A 17,207-nucleotide genomic window follows, 5' to 3' on the forward strand; every position below is an offset into this window, starting at 1 on the left:
TTATTAAATGACGCATCTAGGCCAGATACACAGAGGCCTGGTGCTGGAAACACAAATGTGAGCTGGGCGTAGTTCTTTACCGGCAAAAGCCTCGTAGTTTACTGGCAAAAGACTTGGACAATAACACGCTGTAACGTGTCCACAAACGTTTAAAAGTACAACAGGAACCTGGAGAAAGAAATTGGTGTTGTCAGACGCCTGGTCTTGTGCTGTAGTGACTGGTTCGGGACCCCATTGCCTTTCAGACCAACGCTCCCCAAGAACAAGGGACCGTGACTTACTCACTTGAATCATCCACTCAATCACCCAGCACAGGACCTGACACGAGAGTTTTCACACTTGTGCATTTGTTTGAACGAATGGAAATTTCACTTCATAGGCATCCGCTCTTTGACTGGAAGGCAGGGCCACCATGTTGCGAACTTGTGGGTTGAGTCCCAACCTTTATCCATTTTGTCATCCGAAGCAAGTCATTTGAGGGGAGATGAAACACCGAAATCTAGGTTCCCCCAGATCCCAAAGGAAGCGCTCATACCCATTCTGTCAGTGAAGAAAACAAGGAGGAGGTAGGGGTGGGGTGGATGGGGCTTGGTCAGCGAAGCCTGGGGCACAAGAGTCACACGGTGAATCAAGGTCCCACCGAGGGTCTAAAGCAGGCCCTGGCGCTCCGTGTTGTGACCATCAGGTATTCCCCTGCCCAGCGAGCACACATCTGATCTCTAGAGGAATCCTACCAGTCTCACTGTGAAAGCCATTTCTAGGGGTTATACGTGGGACTTTCTGCTTTTCCAAAAGATCACCAACCCTTTATCTGCACTCAGTTTCTGAAGGGGCAGAGAGGTGGAACAGATATGCAATCATGAAGTTTCAGTTAAGATAAAACTAGCACAAGACGGAAAAGTCTCAAACTACAACCAAAAGATTTGGCCTAAACACCAGGCAAAAATCCTTCACCATTTCCAGACGGCGCAATTGAGCCCGAGAAGAATTTTCCACTCAGTCTTCAAGACGAGGTCGATCTGCTTCTCGTACTTACGTGTCTAGAAACCACAGGTCTCAGAAGAGACATGCAGCAGAAATTTATTTGGACTTGTCTGGACCCACCAGCCTGACAGCTCCAAGGGACAACAGGGAGGGATGGGGCTCTTACCTGTAGATGGGGTCCTGCATCACCAGCATCTTGCTTTCATCCCACGTCCACTCCTTTTTCTGCAATAAAAGAAGCTGTAAATGAATAAGTTAGGCTTGTCCTCCGCCACAGAACCAGGGCAGACATCGAGCTACCGATGCCTATGCAAACGCATGCACTTGCTCCTGGCCTGACTTCTTCTAAGAGGCCTGGCGCCCAGGGCTCCAGAGGCCGAATGGAAAACATCGTGTCTGGTCTGAGCGGTTTCCTTCTAACACTTTAAGGAGACTGCCTCTCCGGGGCACAGGAGGCAGGTGGGAGCCAAGGCCACCCCAGGGGGCCACAAGCAGACTCTAAATCAAAAGTTCATGGAGAAATCGCCAAGGGGAAAAAAGAGACGACATATCACTCCAGAGGAGTGGGAGAAGCAGGAGGAACAAAAGGGAGAAGGAGGGGCACCCAGGGGCTCAGACGGTTAAGCGTCTGACTCTTGGTTTTGGCTCAGCTCATAATCTCATGGGACGTGACTTCGAGCCCTGTGTCTGGCTCTGCACTGGCAGTGTGGAGTCTGCTTAGGATTCTCTCTCTCTCTCTCTCTCTCTCTCTCTCTCTCTCTCTCTCTCTCTCCCTCCCTCCCTCCCTCCCTCCCCTGCTCACTCACTCACTCTCTCAAAATAAATATTTTTTTAAAAAGGGAGAAGGAGGCAGAGCAGTGAATGGTGCTGTCAAAAGCAAAGGAAGTGTAATCCTCACCCTCCCCTCCTCAAAGGGGACAAAGCTGGATACAGGCCTGGAGAGTTAACTAGTGTATCTGTAGTCACCCAAGAGGACAGTCGTGCTGGCTGGGAACCTAACTCACGGCGAACACAAAGGACACCCCTGAGCAGCTGGGGACGAGGACAGGATGGGGGCGAGGGCTAGGGCAGAGGACTCAGGGGCGGTTCCAGAGGCCCCGGATGCTTGATGAGGGGAGGAGCACCCCCACCTCCCAGGTCCCCAGGTGCAGGGACAGGGGCTCCTGCTGCACCTTCACTGGCCTCTGCCGCAGGGGCGGTGCTGCCCAGGACAACCTGGGAGTCGCACACTCCTCTCTCCATCGATGGGGATCAAGCAGAGTGAAAGGCAAGCAAGTGTACGTTGGATTAATCACCGTGGAACGAGCACTGTCAGCTCTGGGGGTTTGTCAGAGAGCACAGGGCAGTGGCTCTCAAAGCGCTGGGGGTGTGAAGACAGAGGCCTCCCCCGGGGGCCGGGGGGGGGGCTATATTCAGGCCCCTTCGGCCTGAAGCATTTCTCCAGCGTGAACACTCAAACACAACCCCGTACGCACCTGGCAGGTGTATGTACGTGCGCGCGCGCGCGCACACACACACACACACACACACACACACACACCATTTCACCCCCAAATTCTTATTCAATACCAATCCAACCCACAGAGGTGGCTTTTCGACGGGCTTACAAGCATTAGGTATCCAATGCTGTTTTACAGACAAGGAAACTCAGCTTCAAGAATTAACTGTTTTGGGGGGACACCTGGATGGCTCAACCGGTTAAATCTCTAAGCATTGATTTGGGCTCAGGTCCTGATCTCGCGGTTCGTTGGTTCAAGCCCCGCATCGGGCTTTGCACTGACAGTGCAGAGCCCGCTTGGGATTCTCTCTCCCTCCCTCTCTCCGATCCTCCCCAACTCTCTCCCTCAAAAGTAAATAAATAAACTTTAAAAAAAGCAAAAAAAGAATTAACTATTTCTTTTCAAAAGTTACCTTCCTGTAACTGCTACTCATTGCCCTGCAAGATTTTAATACAGGAATGGCCCATTTGGAGCAAATCCAGAAAGAAGGAGAGTACATCTTTTTCTAAATAGGAACTCTCTAGATGCGTATAAACACAGCCAATCCAGACTCTCTTCTTTAAACTAAATCACCCCAGGCTTTGTCAACATTCCTCAGCAGACAAGTCTTCTGGATTTCTCACTACCCTAGCTGACCTTCTTTGCACCCCTCTTAAAAAAAATTTTTTTTTTCAATGTTTATTCTTGAGAGAGAGAGACAGAGGGCGAGCCAGGGAGGGGCAGAGAGAGAGGGAAACACAGAATCCGAAGCGGGCTCCAGGCTCCGAGCTGCCAGCACAGAGCCCGACGCGGGCCTCGAACTCACAAAATGTGAGATCACGACCTGAGTCCAAGTGGGACGCTAAACCAACTGAGCCATCCAGGTGCCCCCTTCGTACCCACTGTATTTGCCAATGCCCCCCTCAACACCTGCTACTCTGGCCTGAATCCCTTCCTGATTTACATGTGGTCTAATCTGCAGACACACATTCCTATCTCTGTTCTGGCTGTGATACTGCTCTTAACCCAGCAAGGATCGGTTGATAGTATTTTTAGCCGCCTCCTACCCTTCCTGGCACATGTTAGGCCAGTTTCCAACGGACACACTGAGAGTTCTCAGAGGCAAAGTAACTCATAATTTGGATGCCTGTATTTATTTATTTATTTATTTATTTATTTATTTATTTATTTATTCATTCATTCATTCGTTCATTTTGAGAGAATGAGAGAGAGCGCGTGTGGGCAAGCACAAGCAGGGGAGGGTCAGAGAGAGAGACAAGGACACAGAATCTGAAGCAGGCTCCAGGCTCTGAGCTAGCTGTCAGCACAGAGCCCGACTCAGGGCTCAAACTCACAAGCCGTGAGATCATGACCTGAGCTGAAGGCAGAAGCTCAACCGACTGAGTCCCCTGGGCGCCCCATGGATGCCTATTTTAAACACACACTATAAATGTTCACCACAGGAATTCTTTACACAGCAAAATATAAGGTTTCAAATACGGCTTGATGTGGGGGCAAAAGCATAATAGAAAAATTAAGTAATCAAATATTAAGTTAAACCACGTCTATATTTAGGACCACATGTCCTGCCGGAGGTTAACTTAATTCATGTCTGGAAAGCACCACCTCTCTGCTGCTAAGCCTGTTTATTTACATCTGATTTCAGCAGTTGCAGGTTTTAGTCCTAACATTTCCATTTGGTTCTGCTTTCTTCTATGTCTTTGCTGAGACTTTCCGCTTCTTCTGTGTCAAGAGCGTAACTGCTCATGGAAGTATTTTTACGACGGCTGCCTTAACGTCTCTGTCACATCATCTAACATCTGTCCTCTCGGTATTGGCATCTCTTGACTATCTTTTGTTCATTCAAGTTGAGATTTTCCTCATTTCTGGTGTGGCAAGTGATTTTTCAATCGAAACCTGGACATTTCAGAAAACACTTTTTTTTTTTAAGTTTGTTTATTTTGGGGGGGGACAGAGAGAGTGGTAGTTTTACTGTCTTCAGAAACTCACATGCCTCTCGCTTCTATCTGAAAGCATTTTTTTTTTTTTTTTTTTTTAATGCTTAGAAATAAGGTCTCGGGAGTCTTGGTAGCTACATGTAGGAATTTTCAGTTTTGTTTACCCACTGGCTGTAGTCTCCAAGATGAGCCAGAAAAGGAAGACATTTCAAGTCCAGATGGGAGTGGAGAGGAGAAAGGAGAAGAGAGGAGGAAGGGAGAGGGGTGCGTCCCTGAGGCTGTCAACACCTCTTCGAGGCAGGGTTTGCCACCATCAGCCCAGGAGGACCAGCAGGACAGAACGAGCTGGTCTTCAGCCTCCTTCAACCTGAGGCCCAGGCTCAGGCAGGCCTCACTGGCACCATTCAGAGTCCAGGCAGGTACGGCAGGGAGGCCCATAAGCGAGGCCCAGGGAGGCAAAGATCAGCCCCCTCACCGGCTCCATAAATATAAAGGGATGGGGGAGAGGGGGAATGTTAGCGGAGAGGGAGCACCCTAGGGGCAGCTGTCTGGCCATCTGCCAGCCCCCCAACCTGTACCTGTACACACGTAACTCCTTTCTCTTGCTTGTTGTCCCCTCTGCACCTGCCAAGGACACTCTCAGCACGGTCGAGACCTTCAGGAGGACCCTGAACTAGGGTTCGCTAACCCATGTCTCTCTATGCCTTCCCTCCGCCATCAGTCTCCCCTCCCCCTTCTCTTCTTCTTATCAATTCCTTACTCCAAGGGAATTTAAAAAGTCAACAGGATAGAGCAACTTAACGTGAGGGAAGGCTCTGCGTCATATTATTGGCTAGTCAGAATTTTCTGGAGTTAAGTTGTCGTCACAAGGATGTGCCCTACCGATCTTCCATTACAGAGAGTTTAGCCAAGATCCCAGGGGCGGCATTCTGAAGCCCGTCCTCTTGCTTCTTTGAGGGGCCCTGCTTCCGGGATGCTCCCAGCCCATCAGGGGTGCTCAGGGGTGCACAGGGCAGGCCCGTTTCTGGGAGACACAGGAGTCCTCCCACATGGGACTTTGCCTTCACAATTTCCTGACAGTCTTGCCAAACCTTCCTCAGAGCACACTGCCATCTACGAGACTTTCATCCATCCTTCCTTCCTTCCTTGCTCTCTCCTCCCCTTGGAATCAGACCTACTCAGAAATGGGATAGTTACCAGCCTCTCCCAGGGCCTCCCCCATTTTCTCTCACAGGAATTCAATCCTGTCTTGGCATGTGCTTTTTGGAGGACCTAGAATAACACAAAGTGAGAAAAATACAGGAAAGTCATTTTATAACTGCTTCATTTTCTATCCTCACAAGAAATTCTCCAGTTGATATGGGAGAGAAGTCTTCCTTTCATTTAACGATGTTTATATAATGCTTCCTTTGCGTTATCAAAATTGATCTCAACCTTAAAAGATAAACACTAAGCCTCGGAGATGGTAACTTACTTCCATCTGAGTTCACCTAGTCCAGTGGTAATTGAACCCAACTCGTATACCCTCCACGACCCATGTTCTCCTTGCTACTCCAAGTGATGGAATCAAAGAACGTCCCTCTCCGTCGCCTACAAATGATAAAGGGCTTACAGGGTATGTTCCTATAAGACCACTGAATACGGTAAGCACGTCCTGTATCTAGTGAGTGCAAATGGCCAGTCCTCTATGGAAAGTTACAGCCATTTTGACGTTCCAAAATCTCCCGGCAAGGAATATTACCTGGGAACTAGGTCAGACGTAGGTCTGCCTTGAAGGGCCAAAACCACAAACGAGAGTTAGGGATAATCATCATAGCTGTTCTGTCTCCCTTTGGAGCCCAGAAATGCATATGGCATCTCTGAAGCTCTTCCCCAAAAGTGGAGGAAGGATTTGTATCGAGATTTATTTCCTACCCTTACTGGAAATTATCAGTAGGCACATTGCAAAATCTGTAAGCTTTACCATTATTCATGTTCCTGGCAGCAATGGGGATTTCTCAAAAAACAAAAACAAAAACAAAACAAAAAAAATCAAAGAGCCCAAAGCATAACCTTGCAAAAGTCTCATTAACTCAGCTTGACAAGTTCTCCATGCTTCCAGAGGGAACAGGATTAGTCCAAAAATATAGCTATCACTCATCTTCTGGCATAACCTATGGATACTGGATATAGGAAACACATTTCAAAACTGAAGTGCTTGCTAGTAAATTCTCACACAATGTACGCAATTCCTAATGTGCATGTTTTAAAGTTAGCAGAAAATAAGGCCTGGAAACATCACAGGGTAGAAAGAAGACCAGACCAAGTTTAGTCCTGGCTCCATCAGTAACTATGTACCCTAGTTATCTCTGGGTAACCCTAGGACAGTCACTGTGCCTCTCTTGATTTGCTTACTCATCAACCAGGGGATCAGATCAGATCATTTCTGAAGTTTTTCTCCTAAATCCTGCTTCTGTAATTCTAAGCGCCTCCTTTTCTTACTCAATTAGATTTGAGTTCTGTGTTTCCATGATAGCGAATGCTTCTCTTTGGACAGGGAACCAGTTTTCCCGCAACGTGATAGGCCAGTTGACAGAGTACAGGCTAGAAGTTAAAGACCCTGGATTAATCAGTGATGCGTTTTCTCTGGAGTGGCTTTTCTCCAAGCAGCCTGAAGAGGTAAGTGCACACACGGGAACATGACACTGGGAACAATCTACTTATCTGAGCAAGACAGACCTGGTTCAAACCTTGACTTCACCTCTGATGGGATGTGAGGTCTTGGGTAAGTTGCTACATCTTCTTTCACAAAGAACGGTACGTACCTCAGAGGACGATGGTGACCATTTCCTAAGTAATACAGTGCGTCAAACAGCCCTGGCAAATGGCAGGTGCTCAGTATCAGTGTTAGCCATTCCTGTTAGCTCGTCTCATTACCATCTTAGACTGTCATTACTTTCACGAATTTGCTCCCTCTCGTCTTCTACCTTCCCAAACAGATGAAACAGGATTAGAGAGAAGACAGGGTCCCTGCCCCTAAAGGCTCACAGCCCATGGGGGAAAGATCTAAATCACCATCATGCAATTGTGTAGGAGCTATAGACCTATGTATACAGATAGTGCCATTAAAAATAATTTTGCTGGAAAGGGCCCGTGTCTAGTACCCTTACAGATCCTAGTCAGTTCCTTGAATATGGTAGACATACAACGAACATTTGTTAATGAGAACGATGGAGCCTTTCTAGAATGTTGCCTTAGGAGATCCCAACTAAGTTATTGGTTTAGAAGAGAAACCACATGAAACTGAGGCCCTTCAGGTCCTTTTGTAGAAAAATCCTTTGGACGAAGTTCAAGACTAATCCTTCTTATTGAGAAGTCCACTCCCGGGGCGCCTGGGTGGCGCAGTCGGTTAAGCGTCCGACTTCAGCCAGGTCACGATCTCACGGTCCGTGAGTTCGAGCCCCGCGTCAGGCTCTGGGCTGATGGCTCGGAGCCTGGAGCCTGTTTCCGATTCTGTATCTCCCTCTCTCTCTGCCCCTCCCCCGTTCATGCTCTGTCTCTCTCTGTCCCCAAAATAAATAAAAAAAAAAAAACAAAAAACGTTGAGAAGTCCACTCCCTAGCAAAGAGTACTATAGTGTGATTCCAGGATTGTAATGAATAATCATTATTATATACACAGCAAAACTAATTACTTGGGTTTGGCTGGGAGTTGAGGAAAATGTACTGATTGGAAGATGACAAAGCCACTTAATAGTGGGGTTCACACCACAAATATAAACCAAGAGTCACAGCAATTTGAGATTCATTATCTGCCGGCATCGGTTCAAGGCGGCAGCCTTTTTTAGACACTTGCGAATATAACCAAAAAGATACATATTTTTTTTTTTTATGTCTCAGGGAGAGATAATCACAAAATATTTGGCTACCGCCTACGCTAGAATCAAGCACCACAGACCAGAGTCACTGAGCAAGTCCGACTCCTAATACCACCGACGTTAGTGACTTCCACGGAGGCCTTTCTGAGCTTGGGGAAGGCTCTTGTCTCTGTCTCTTCAAACGGGCAAATTGAGAGGAGGAGGAAGAGGGAGGGGAAGGTGATGGCCCAAAGTAACAAACGAGACTTCATTTGATCCAACTGCTAAGTGTTTAGCTCCTCCTGATTTGAGGATATCACCACACACAAATCCTGTTCCCTCATCCAGCAAGCCGACAGCCATAATAACTGAAAACACACCACATGCGCCAGGCCCCCAAGTAAGTGCTGAGCTTCCAACAGTGGCCCCTGCCCTTGGAAAGTTCCTGGGAGAACAGAGGATCCCTGTAAACACACTTCTTTCCCCGCCGCCCCCCCCCCCCCCCCCCCCCCCCCGTCAGGATGCATTGCACTGTTGCCCAGGCCCAGCCGGGAGGAGGGCGGGGGGGGGGGGGGGGGAAGGGCGGCTGCCTTGGGAAGTGTTTGGCCTCAGAGGATCAGGAAGCAACAACACGTAAGCCCACTTGGCCTCTAGGGTCTACTTCATCCACAGCTCAGTAGGCTTCAAGGACCTAAGTACAGGTGACCCACACAGACATACGGGAGAGGCCAACAACACGGCTCCAGAGCTGGTGCAGAATATTCCAGCTGGCGAAGTGAAAGTGGTCACCTAATCGGACTCTCGAGAGTTGAAGCTCAAGAAGGCGAAACAACCTGCCCACGGCCATGCAGCGAGGGAGGGAAGCGCCAGGGCTCGGAGCCAGGTCTTCCTTCCTCGGCCAAGGGCTCCTTCCGGCACGCACACGAACCCACGGAAGGTCAGCGTGTTTGCAGGAAGCGGGGGCTATTCGACACTTGGACGGACCGCTGCAGCGCAGACACAGACTCATCAGTGGAGCACGTCAGGCTGTCCCGACACGGGTGCCCACGGCTGAACACCGGCCGTGACTTTTTCTGCACATTCGGCTACCCGGCAAGAGCTCTCGTTCTTAACCTGATGAGGACGGCCATCACCCAAACCTGCAGACCGTCCCATGTCCGGGGAGGCAGGTGTGGCAGGTCTCTACCCAGTCCCTCTCCATTCTAGACACAGACAGGCACACAGACATCGGGGCGGTATCCGCACACTCGGATCGTAGAGGACGGTCCCGGGGGAACAAGATGCCGCAAAGGCTGATGGCTGTTAGCGTGCACACAGTCTGTCCGAGGCAGCACACGCAGTCACCGTGCTTACAGGCAGCATCTGACTCACAACCACCGCCTGGAGCAGACACCAGGCAGGGGCGGAGGAAACAGGTCGGGAGGCTTCCCTTCCTTCCAAGCCTGGCATCAGAAGAATCGGATCGAGGGGAAGGCCTGTTAGATCACCTCTTCCCTAGGCCAGCTGCAGGGGGGACCCGCACTAGCAATGACCAGGGATGGAGTTTCAAAATGAGTCGCAAGGCCCCACGGGCTCCCCAGGGGAGACGCTTCCCCCGCTCAGCTTGCATCACCCGGTGGAAGGGGGCCGGCGTCTCTGCCAGGTGACGTTCCGCACACAGGTGTCCTTACGTGTGGCGTGATCTCGGGCCAAATATCTAAGGCTCTTTGACATCATTTTTTCCCCAGGTAGAGTGGGGGTGATGCTGTATGTGGTACAGGATACGGGAGGGGCACAGGGGCACAGCGAGATGGCAGTAAGACCATCCCCGAAGGGCAAAACCGCAAAGTGCCATCATAATGGATCAAATCAGAGGTATGCGAAGTTACCCGAAAGGGACAGAAGAGGCCCCAGGACAGCAGGCCTTGACACAGAACCTAACGGAAAGTAAAGGTGATGTCAGCCAGAAGTGTGCGTGCATGGTGGGGGGCCGGGGGCGGGGGTGCCAGGAAGGTACCAAAGTCAGTGATGAGCCTGTGGAACATACCCTCGGACAGCATGCACCCGACAAGGCCCCTCCCAACATCCCGGGGACCTGGGTACCACGGAGCCAGGAAACGTTCCCGCCACACAGTTAGTGGACTCCCTCCGCGTCACGCTCGCCGGACCACCTCTGGCAATCTGCCTTCTCACATCACTTGCCCCCGATGGAGAAAAACCGAGATTTGCAGGCTCATCGGGCTAACGTGAGTGTAGCTGGTCCGGGAAACCGCTCGACGTCTCAGAGCGAATAAAGGAAGGGGTGGGCTGGTCCACCCATCAGCCTCTTTTGACCTCTGTCAAGTACAAGTCAGCGTCCGGTCAGGCTCCTAACCTCGAAAAGTGAGGAGAGTCTCGGACTTGGAAAGGCCGACCGCCTGGCGCCCGGTCGGATGGCGGTTCGGGGAGGACACGGCGTGAGTGGCTGGCTTCCCCAGGCGACCGGGTGCCGTGGATGGTGATCACGTGTCCACGAGACCTTCCCAGCGGGCCTGACGAAGGGATGGATGGAACGGGCGGGAAGGCATCTTGTGATGTGGAAAGTGCCCTCACGTCACAACCGTCGCCTCGTCAGGTAGGACCTGAGGGCGCTGAGCCACAGGTTCCTGCCCCCCCCCAACACCCCCCCCCCCCCCCACGAAGGGCCGAGCAAAGCTCTAGGACACTCGTGACAAAAGCCAAGCTGGGACTCAGCCGGCTGCCTGAATCATGAGCTCAGGTGGCACCGACCCACGTTTTTTCCTGAGGGTATCTCTCGCTTTTAAATCCACATGGTTGTCATCCGTGATTTATTTAACTGGGGCCCAGGGACACCACCACCTGATGGGCCTCGGCTTGCTTCAGCCACTCTCCTGCTCAGGGACTCCTAACAGGACGATATTCTAAAGGCCGTCCCACGGTTAACCACCGTGCACATGTATGTGTGGTGGGGGAAGGGCGGAAAAGAGACCCTTGGAATAAGAACAAGACGAGGACTGTGGCCCCGCTGTGGAGGTTTATAAGGTCGAAAACATCTAAGACGCCATTACAAATTCCCTACCACTTGTGAATTTTTAAGGTGTTCTTTACAAACAGTATCATGTGCTATTTTTTCCTATATACTTCCAACCTCATAGCCATAACACTTTCTTGAACCACCCTTAAAGATATTTAGGGAGCATGAGAGAGCAAGTTTTAGTACATGGGAGACCTTTGTAAACTCCAGCTGACCAGAGAAAAAATGGGCTACCTAAGGAAGCAGTCAAGTCCCCACCACTGTGTGGCGTCTGGTCACACGCTGGGTAATGTCTTTGGTCGAGGACACAGAGCAGATTTAAATCCTTGGATTGCCAACACCCTTCCACACCGCTCTCAACCACTCGATTCTCCGAGCTTATGTCACCTACAACCAGGCCCTTCCATATCCCCCAGACTCAAGGCCTGCCTTGATTCCCATTCGAATTAACAGCATCTTAGGTTTGGAACGAAAGGCAGCTTGAGAGCTCAGGTCGTGATCTCACAGCTCGTGAGTTCAAGGCCCGCGTCGGGCTCTGTGCTGACAGCTCAGAGCCTGGAGCCTGCTTCCGATTCTGTGTCTGTCTCTCTCTCTGCCCCTAACCCACTTGCATTCTGTCTCTGTCTCTCTCAAAAATAAACAAACAATAAAAAAAAATACGTATAAAACAAAGCTATCATAAATTTAAAAAGTATCAGCAGAGCTCAGAAACAAAGAAACGAGAAGATTCCTCATCTATCCTCAATCAACCAAGCCCCTTTCCGTTTCTTTCTGGAAACATACACTCTACCTTCTGCCAATATGGACACCTAGCTCTTCCCAGGGGTTAGTAACATCATTCTCCCACGGCACGTACAACTAACACAAAAACAGCCACGTGTTGAGGCAACATACACCCACTTGCTTGTCTCAGCCCAGCTCAGAGGAATGCCCCCCGAACGGCTCAGTCCCTCCTCCCTTCTTCCCGCCTTGGAGACCCTTGGCCCAGCCTCCCGCACACTGAACAGCCGCGGCAGACGGGTCTCGAAGGACTGTTCAAATAGATGGGCTGTAACAGCAGCAACAGAACATACAATGGGGCTGGACGTCACCTCAGGTGGGACTGAGGGTCATTCCTGGGACAGAAGGCGACAGCTGCTAATGGAGCTTCCTCATCCGCTCCCGCCAAACCCTCTTACCCGTCATCACTTGAATTTAAAGTATCTCCTGAGATCAAGACTGCAAAGTACAGTAACAAAAGACAAGGGTGACAGGAGGTGGGCCCTGTCACCCAAGGGACACAGGACTCATGGAGCCAATCGGCTGCCTGGGCCATGGGCCTCAGCCTCACTTCTCTCGACACCATGGCTGGTCCAGGCAGACCGCTCCCCAGACGAGGAAGGATTCTGTCCAGAGAGCGGCCTAGAAGGAAAAGGCGCCCCACGCCTATATTCCCTGCTCCCCTCTTTCCTGCTTTCTGGTTCAGAGTCACTTACCTTTTTCTTCTTCTTCAGAATCACTTTCACGCCATCCACTGAAACCATAATGCTCACCTTCTTCTTCTTGATGTTTTTGGCTTTAAACTCGTACTGCAAGAGAGGAGACAAAGAAGCACGATCCGGTTAGGTCAGGGTATCTGACTCCGGCTAGCCCGTGACCCAGAAAAGAGGGCCACAGATGGGCACAGGGAGACCCGGAGCTTCTTGGGAGCGTAAAAGCAGGTGGGGGAGGGGGGGGTCTCGGTGTCGGGGCCCAGCCATCAGCAACAACCGAGGGATGGAGGTAATCCATCCTGACAAGATGAAGACAGAGCCCGCTTTCAAAGTCTCATCAGAAACCAGAACCTTCCCTCAAAACCTCATTCTGATGTTTCATGACGTTCACTGCCAGGTTTTTCCTGCATCCGCCCAAACTCTGGAAACTTGATTCCATCTCCAGTGAATATTAAGAAGAATTGGTACCTGTCTTCAAATCGGGATTTTTTTACATACTAAAAATGTGGAATTCCAAGTCGTTCTAAGTTCAAGTCCCAAATTCCTTTATCTGTAGGTCAGTTTCCAAGTCTACCTATAGCCTTATCAGCCTGAAATAGTCTAGAATATTCCCCTATGGCTGCTTCAACCACAGCCCTACACCACTGAGGGACGCTGGCCTCACCCTCAACCCCAGACATTTTTCTGTTACATTTGCCCATTCTTCGCGATCTCTTCTGCTTCTGCAGGCATTTGTAATGGCTGGTACAATTCTGTTTTCCTCACTGAACTTCATCCTGAGCACTTATCCAATTTATTAATACCATTTTCATTTGCTCCCTATCTTGGTAGCACCAACTGGCAAATTCACCTGCCAAGCGAATGAAACATCTGGGCTACAGGTTAATAATAATACAAGACCCAAGGCCAAGACCTGTATTCCAACCCACAGCCCCTCTCCTCTGGGACTTCTTATACTCAACACCCTCCCCTATCCTGCCACCAGCCAAGCTTGGTGAGGCATTCGGCTACTTGCTTGCACATCTAGAGCCTAATTAATTCTAATTAGTGTGGGGATAGAAATTAACCTAACCCATCCTAACATGATGAAAACATAACCTACTTTGAAAATCTCATCAGAAATCTGGAACCTGGGCCGTCTGGGTGGCTCGATCTGTTAAGCATCCAACTCAGGTCATTAGCTCACAGTTCGTGAGTTTGAGCCCTGCATCGAGCTCTGCATTGACAATGTGGAGCATGCTTGGTGTTCTCTCTCTGTCTCTCTCTCTCAAAATGAATCAAAAAACTTAAAAAAAAAAGAAAACAGAAAAAGAAATCCAGAACCTTCCACTCCATTAGCGATGCCTTTAAATACTCTGATTTTAGGGGTGCCTGGATGGCTCAGTCAAACGTCTGACTTCGGCTCAGGTCATGATTTCATGGTCCGTGGGTTTGAGCCCTGCGTCGGGCTCTGTGCCGACAGCTCGTAATCTGTCTCCCTCTCTCTCTCAAAAATAAATCAAGATTAAAAAAATTTTTTTTACATACTCTGATTTTAAGGACTCCACTTAGAGCTTCCAACCCTGTGTGCATCCCGTCCCTTCCACTGAAATCTGAGCTGACCTCACTCTGTTGCAGTTAGTGCTGATGCCCTCTGGCTGTCTGCTTCTTATAGACGGGGACACGACCTAACCGAGGCACGATATTTTTCTTTACGTTGTCACAGCAAAGGTTCTGGCTTATGGCTGATTTGAGTTTCCAGGTGACAGCAACATACATCACCCCCCCCCCCCACTCTGGAGGTCACTCTTCCTACCCTGTCGACAGCCGTTCTTTTTACCAAGAGGGCTCGAAACAAAAAGCAAACCAGAGCCCCGGACGCACAGGAGACAGCAAACATCAGGCTCAGACTCTGCTTCCGAGCAAGCATGTCCGATGGCAGGGAGAAGCGTGTTAGACCGGCGTGTGGCTCAGGACAGGACCTCAGCCACACGACCCGCCCGCTCCGGGGCAGCGGCTGCAAGCTGGCGAAGGCTGGAGCGTGTCTGGCGTGCGCCTCGGGGCCTGGCTGCGACACGCAGCGGGTCCCCCGACTTCGTTCTGCTCAGGGGCCGTGCTCAGCAGGGGGCAGGAACCACCCGGGTGGGAGAGCCAGCATGGGTGTGGGCAGGTCAGCCGGCTTTGGCCCTGTGCCTCCCGGGTGAAGTGAACCGGCTACGTTTCCCGACCACACCTGCATTTACCTCCACTCCCCTGGGCTTCCAGTAAACACAGCCTTCTGCTGTGCCTCCCATGGGACCAGGTCGTTAGGTCAGGGCTGTTCCTGCCAGTCAAAGGTGTGCAGAGGGGTGTGTTTCAAAGAACTCAGGCGGGGGGTAAGAGCCAAAGAGTCCCAGAAGCACCAGATGTGGACGAACCCTGCCCCGTATCGGTCAATCCCTGCCGGCTTCACCGTCTTTGGTTTCTTCCAAGAGATTACTCACAAGCTCCACATACTTTCTAATTCTGCTTTTCGGCCATAATATCAAACCAGGAAATATTAAGTGTCCACGTCTGCAAGGCACCACGTCACTCTCCCAGCCCTAGTTTTATTAAAAAATTTTTGTTTACTGTTTATTTTTGAGAGAGAGAGAGAGAGAGAGAGAAACAGAGAGCAAGCAGGGGAGGGGCAGAGAGAGAGAGAGGGAGACACAGAATCTGCAGCAGGCTCCAGGCTCCGAGCTGTCAGCACAGAGCCCGACGTGGGACCCGAACCCACGAACCACAAGATCATGACCCGAGTCAAAGCTGGACACCCAACCGACTGGGCCACCCAGGCACTGTAGTGTTTATTTAAATTTGTTTTCAATGTTTGTTTATTTTGAGAGAGCATGAGCAGGGGAGGGGCAGAGAGAGAGGGAGACAGAATCGAAAGCAGGCTCCTGGCTCCAAGCTGTCAGCACCAAAGCCCGACATGGGGCTCGAACTCACAAACCATGAGATCATGACCTGAGCCGAAGTCGGTTGCTTACCCGACTGAGCCACCCAGGTGCCCCTCCCAGTCCTTGTTTTAGAGAGCACGCTGCCTGCTGAACCACCTTAGCAGTCCTCTATTTCCAGAAGAATCTGGTAGCTGATCATGTCTTTCTTGTTGGGTCGGCCTCCCTATGGACTCCACGGTCTCTGGGAGGTTTTTAAAAATCAAGAATCCCCCCTGCCCACTGCACACCCAAGACTGGCCAGAGGCACCTGGCCGGCACCTTGCCTGTGCATCTGAAACATTATTTCTATAGTTTGTGATTTTGATGAGCCAGGCCTTTTTTTTTTTTTAATTTTTTTTAACGTTTTATTTTATTTTTGAGACAGAGAGAGACAGATCATGAATGGGGGAGGGTCAGAGAGAGAGGGAGACACAGAATCTGAAACAGGCTCCAGGCTCTGAGCTGTCAGCACAGAGCCCGACGCGGGGCTCGAACTCACGGACTGCGAGATCATGACCTGAGCCGAAGTCGGACACCCAACCGACTGAGCCACCCAGGCGCCAGGCCTTTTAATACCCTGATCTTCAGAGTTAAGATGCAAGTAAAGGTTCTCTTCAGAACAGGACAACAGCCTCGAATCCCATCGCTGCGCAGGACCTCCCAGGCAGCTCTTACAGGGTCTGCGGGCTGAGGGGCTACGTGGAAAAGCATGACCAAATGGCTGCAGCGGAATCTCAGTGACACAGGGGTGCGTGGGCGGTTCCATCAGCGAAGCGTCCGACTTTGGCTCAGGTCATGATCTCGCGGTCCGTGGGTTCGAGCTCCACATCCAGTTCTGTGCTGACAGCTCGGAGCCTGGACCCTGCTTCAGATTAGGTGTCTCCCTCTCTCTCTGCCCCTCTTGCTTGCGCTCTCTCTCTCTCTCTCTCAAAAATAAACAAACATTAAATTTAAAAAAAAAAAAAAAAGGAATTTCAGTGACAATGGCAATGCAGGTGTCCCTCCGTACAACAGCTGGTGGAATGCTCTGGAGCGCTTCCAAACAAAGGGGGGCAAGACAGGCATGAAATAGCCCTGGTTACAGCTGCCAGTGCTGCCCGAGGCCCGTCTATAAGGGCTCTCGGGTTGGACACATTCCCCATCGACTCCACCTGCCCGGTGGTCCGATGTTCCGAATCCTTTCCAACCGAAGAGGAAGGACTCAGACTGCAGTCCCGTCAGAAACTGCGGAAATCAAAGGAAACAGAGTATCTGAAAAGGCTTAAACATTTATTATCGTGAAACCGTTTGTTTATACGGCAACGGCACTTCGCTTGGAGCTGGAGGCGGGACAGATCATGGGAGTGACCAAGAGAACAGAGAGAAGGGGCTCACAGGGGACAAACACTCCTTCCCCCCTCTGGCTGTGCTCCTCCGAGGGGCAGACAGGCTCAGGAGGAAGCATCTGTGTTCCGCAGGATAGGAATCCAGTCCACTCAGGCTTTGCCAGGGGCTGAGGAACAAGCAGGACTGTCAGGGCCACTGTCTG

At 50.7% G+C, this 17,207-nt stretch overlaps 1 protein-coding gene across 8 annotated transcripts in view; it reads right to left on the minus strand.

Moving 5' to 3' along the window:
- LOC131496055 (carboxyl-terminal PDZ ligand of neuronal nitric oxide synthase protein) overlaps positions 1-17,207 on the minus strand; it is a 285,001-nt gene that overhangs the window by 70,322 nt on the left and 197,472 nt on the right. For 5 of the 8 annotated variants that reach the window (XM_058701202.1, XM_058701199.1, XM_058701204.1 and 2 more), the window contains 2 exons: positions 12,744-12,836; positions 1,151-1,224 (listed from right to left, as the gene is read on the minus strand). In XM_058701202.1, the coding sequence (XP_058557185.1) occupies positions 1,151-1,224; positions 12,744-12,836 (167 nt within the window). The remainder of the gene's footprint in view (positions 1-1,150; positions 1,225-12,743; positions 12,837-17,207) is intronic. The other 3 variants (XM_058701210.1, XM_058701203.1, XM_058701200.1) reach the window with 1 other exon arrangement.

Source organism: Neofelis nebulosa, chromosome 15, assembly GCF_028018385.1.
Source record: "Neofelis nebulosa isolate mNeoNeb1 chromosome 15, mNeoNeb1.pri, whole genome shotgun sequence".
Classification (NCBI taxonomy): Eukaryota; Metazoa; Chordata; class Mammalia; order Carnivora; family Felidae; genus Neofelis; species Neofelis nebulosa.